Source organism: Saccostrea cucullata, unplaced genomic scaffold (assembly GCF_032062105.1).
Source record: "Saccostrea cucullata isolate Sc308-1 unplaced genomic scaffold, CSIRO_AGI_Scuc_v1 ctg4288, whole genome shotgun sequence".
NCBI classification, from domain to species: domain Eukaryota; kingdom Metazoa; phylum Mollusca; class Bivalvia; order Ostreida; family Ostreidae; genus Saccostrea; species Saccostrea cuccullata.
Genome location: NW_026931658.1, coordinates 28926 through 33890, shown reverse-complemented (window position 1 = coordinate 33890; position 4965 = coordinate 28926). Strand labels below are relative to the sequence as shown.

The following is a 4965-nucleotide window of genomic DNA, read 5'->3' as shown; positions in this document are numbered from 1 at the left end:
ACATAAAAATCACAGCAAGGCCTATCTTTAAATCCCTGATGTTCAAACTATATGATGCTACACTCAAAGTAAGTATGCGTGGACGAGGCACAAAACACAGTTTAAGGCTGTCTTATTCACCCCCTCCCCCATCTAAAGAGAGGCAATAGCCCCCGGTGAGGCCCCCGCCCCTACGTTACTAATTCTTGAACTTCAAATGTTTTAATTAGGAATATTTCTCCCTTACCTATAGATTCTCAGCAAATTGTACAAAAGGTTGAAGGTCAAGTTTTATTTTTGTATATAATTTGGAATTTTTTTTATGCAGCGGGTACCTATGATTCTCTGCAAATTTCGCAAAAGGTTGAAGGTCATGTTTTATTTTTATACATAATATGGAATTTTTTTTATGTAGCGGGAACTATCTTGTTGTTTGATTGGTCAATCAAATTTTGCACGAGATCTTTACATTAAGTCATTAGACTTTAGCTGTCAAAAATGGCGCTATCAAAAGAAGTTCAAAACGCAGCTGATGAGATTGATTTGAAGATTCACTATATGTACTACAATGAAAGTCGAGTCTCGCCTATTTTAATAGAATTTACTGAGCTGATGTCGCTTGGATACATCGGACTGGAAGCAGTCATACAGTCCCAGATAAAATACATCAGCCGAATGCCGATGCTGAGAATGTCATACAAGGACAAAGAGGGAGATTATGTGGATCTTTCTCCAGCTAATTTCTCAAAATTCCTCAGGACCGTGCGCACATCAGGTTCAGACGAAATCCCTGTCGTTAATATCAAAGTATCCGAAGGAACGTCGCCGGGACATTTCCAGTCACTAAATAATCCTCGATCCGGAGAAACGGCAGCTCGAAAGGAGTTGAATTTCCAGACACCCACATTTACTAAAAGCACCTATAATCCGAGTGATGAATTTCTCGATTTTTACATCTACCGATCGCCAATCGAACAGTCCATAAAAGATCTTAACAATGACATAGAAGAACTGGAGACAGAAGTAGAAAGTGCAAAGGATTACGCATTGAGTATGCAAGAAAAATACTGTACAGCCCCCCAAAATATCGGAAACTTTACCGGTAAGCAATGCGGAAATTGCCATCTGCGACTTGACCACAATGCAAGACAGTGCACTATTGAAAAATGTGTGACATGTCAGCAATGCGGTGATGTAAGTAAACATCCGGAAGAGAAATCAATTGTTGAAAGTTCAAATGAGCACATCAAACGACTTGAGAAAAATTTGCGAGATAAAAAGTTAGAACAGGAGACAAAAGTGAAGGCAATTGATTCTGTTAAAAACTCTTTCAGTCAGAAAATCAGGGGATATCTAATTAACAGCGACAAAGGAAAATATTTACTAAAAACTGTCAACATTGATACGGCAAAACTTGAGAAACATTTTCACGGAAAAGTGCCAGATAACTTGGAGCAAATATCGCACACGTTTCCTACAATAATAAAGAATTTTGACGGCGGACGTCCCAGACCTCGGAATATTAACATAGGAAATCCAGCTCGGCCAATTCTGGAGGCGAACTCCGTGCGGTTTCCTGCGGCATTAGGAAGGCCCCCAAGTCCAAACGAACCATGTCCCTGGGGTGAGTTAATGTTTTAATTACATAATTTTAATCATGTCACTTTAATATTAAGAAAAAAATCCCGATCTTTTATATTTACCACTTTATAATTTCTAGTTTTTTTTATATTGCAGATGAATCCGTGCCCCCTAAGAAAAGGCGTTAAATGTACATTGAAAACGTGTAATTAAATGGTTATGTCCAACTTTTTTCTTGTTTGTGTTTTTTATTCATTGTCTGTCACGAACAACCAATCAGGGATAAGGAGAAACTACCAATCATTTAGCTTGCGTCTAGGAGGCGGGTACTATTTACCTTGAGTGAGCTGTCAAATTAGATCGTGACGTAACGTGAAACTTTACAGTCGACTGCGAACCATAATAATAAGAATTTCCAGAAATCAGTGAAAATTGTGTTATTTTTGTATTGACCCAAAATGTCTTAATAGTGGTTTTTTCATCAAAATATGTCTGAAAAGGTGTGATTCAATCATAATTCTTTTAATACTTATAATATTTTGTCCATTATGGTTGGGGCATATTTAGGGTCTTAATGCCCCTGATTATTTACATTTACCCTAAATACAGTCTCCACTTCTCGCACAGGAAAGGGGGCAAGTCGATGAGCATAAGTGTGCACACGTATCTCCCCAATATTCTGTTTTAAATCCATATGTACAGTAGTCCTTGAGCTACATTCCCCAATTTTGCAATGGGGGTTGCACTGTTTTCCTAAGATTAAAATAGCAAATACGATTTTCTTTTGCTTTGAAAATCATTGACAGTGATGTAAGCAACTTTTATGTAAGTTGTTCAATTTTTTCATTTTAATTATGAAATGAAGGTAACTACCTCGGTATACTAACAAATGTGGATGACTAAGAAAAAAAGAAATTTGCAAACTTCAATTCAACATCTTAAAAATGAAAAGGATTTCAATAATTGGAACTTTGAACTTACCGTCTCATTTGATCGTAATGGTTTTCCTTACAGCTTGCTGCACAAAGAACTTATATACACGATCCAATATTAAATGTGAAGCATTATAATCGTGCAAGAAACCTTTTCCCTCTGTATTATTCTTTCATAAAAGATTTCAGAAGTGTAATTCAAAGGGGGCGTATTTTTTTTTCTTCATACAGAACGAAACAAGATGAGTTTCTGAAATACTCTGCCGCCGATGGTAACACTATTGAAGTGGGACGTAGACTGAAATGGTTTACACTTACTCTTGACAGCGCAATACATGTAGTTATGTGCTAGAAAAATGTTGAAAACAAACAGACAGACATGACCCAAAAAATATACCCCCTTGGTCTTTCGATCCAGGGGTGTGAAAAAAAAATGCAAGTGGAATTTATTTTATTATATTGGCAATTTAGCACAAGCACGCTTATTGGAGTATAATGATATATATATTACCCAAATATGGACTACGTCCAAAAGTTAAAAAGAAAAATCCTACGATGGGTCTGTCTAACACTTTTCTGCTAAAATACTAGCTGGCTGCGGCTGTTTACAACTTTATTTGAGATACTGATTGTGACGTTACAATGCCGCTGCACGCGAACTGACCCTCCAGTGAATTCGGCTTCAAATCCAGTGAATACGTAATGTTATGAACTGATTGCGCTCGTATAGATTATATCAGGAATCTAAATAGTACTATATATAAAAATCATGCTTACTTATGAGAAGACCAGAATTAACCGTGAATTCGTTCATAAACTTTTGATTTGACAGTCCATGCATTTTGCCATGCAAACACGATGTATTGCAAATCTGTATCAAACAATTTGCTTCGTCGTTTTGCTTTTTACGTATTAGATTAAGAGGTGGTAAAAACAATTACAATATATATATTTAAAGTATTTAACTAACGGTAATATTTTTTCAAGTTGCTCATGTATTTGGCTAGTTATTTAAAATGTTGTTTAAATTGTATATATTTAGTGATTTGATCGTATTTATGTTTTCAATTGGATTAATTCGTAATAATTAATGTATATACTGATTGATTTTTACATTGATATGCTAATAAATCATATCATTACTTATAAAATAGTAAAATCAACATATGACACAATTTTACTGGGTGCTGTAGGTATTTTAGATGAAAATTAGTGAATTATGATAACATCAATATTACAAAGTACATAAATTTAATCACAGTTAGGCATTTTTACATGCCTCTAAAAGCTATCAAAAGGATATAATTATTTCCATTCTTGAAAAAAAAATTACTAACATGCATTGATGGCCCTGGTAGTCCCTTTTGCATCCATCAAAGCAAGTACCGTTTTCGGTATGACAGTGTCCACCAAGACAATTACTACTCCACTTCAATTTTTAAAAATAAATGTACACATGTTTGTCAAAGGAATAATAATTTTATATATTTATCCTTGGGAATAACTATATGAATACTATCAAGGGGGCAAAAATCAACAAAGCATAATCAATTGAATGATAAATGCACTTAAATAAATAAGGTACTCCTTTAGCCTCACATTCTGAAAATCAGGCATAAACTAATTGAATGCATTAGATATGCGATTCTCCACAAATCATATAGAAGAAACAGTTGATCTGAAATGTCAAAGATAGCAATTCTCGAAGAGTTGTTCGTAGTTGTTCGTAGAATTTCAACATTAAAGAAATCAACCATACTTATTTATTTATTAATTGATAAATCGTACAAGAAATATCAAGTGTTGCCATTATTTTCACCTAAACTATGATAAGGACGATAAAATATGCATCACATATTATAGTAGACGACAGTTTCAAACCGTTGCATCACATTTTTCCACCAATGACAATATGTGTCCATGGGCGATATATATGAAATGCAGTATACTAGTATATGTTAGTCTTTAAATAAATCGACTGAGCAAGAAGAGTATAAGTAAAGGTGACAGAATCCGAATCAGGACGCCTTCCTGTGACGTCAGGTGGGTAGAAAACGTATATACGGGGGTAGAAAACTGTAAACGGATGTCATATTTGCTTCTTTGATTTCAGGCGCTTTTTTTACCGCTAAAAATATGTCCTTCTACCGCAGAGAGCAGTTGTCGAGAGGCTTAATCCTGTCTCCGACGTCCTAGTATCCTTTCTGTTAATGTTCTGCTCAGGGGAAAATGAGTTGAGAGGTAAGTATTGTGTAGGAAGCATTGTCGTTTTAATAATAAAAAAAGGATTGGTAGAAGTTGTGTTTACGGACAAGTCGAGATTTCAGCTCACAGCTCTTGTGGTTCTATTTGGGCTTACAATTGTGCTATGGAATGTTACTTTGACGCCTTTGTTATTCAGCGCCACAAATTTGACAGAGGGAGCTTTATGGTCAGGGATGGAATGACAACACAGAAAAGGACTCCTATATGA

The 4965-nt window shown here is 35.3% G+C and overlaps 1 protein-coding gene across 1 annotated transcript; it reads left to right on the top strand.

Moving 5' to 3' along the window:
• The first annotated feature begins 477 nt into the window (after positions 1-477).
• On the top strand, positions 478-1790 carry LOC134233219 (uncharacterized). Its single transcript, XM_062715200.1, has 2 exons — positions 478-1603; positions 1717-1790. Exons 1-2 carry the CDS (start codon positions 478-480, stop codon positions 1746-1748), a joined length of 1158 nt encoding a protein of 385 aa, XP_062571184.1. The 3' UTR covers positions 1749-1790.
• The last annotated feature ends 3175 nt before the right edge of the window (positions 1791-4965 follow it).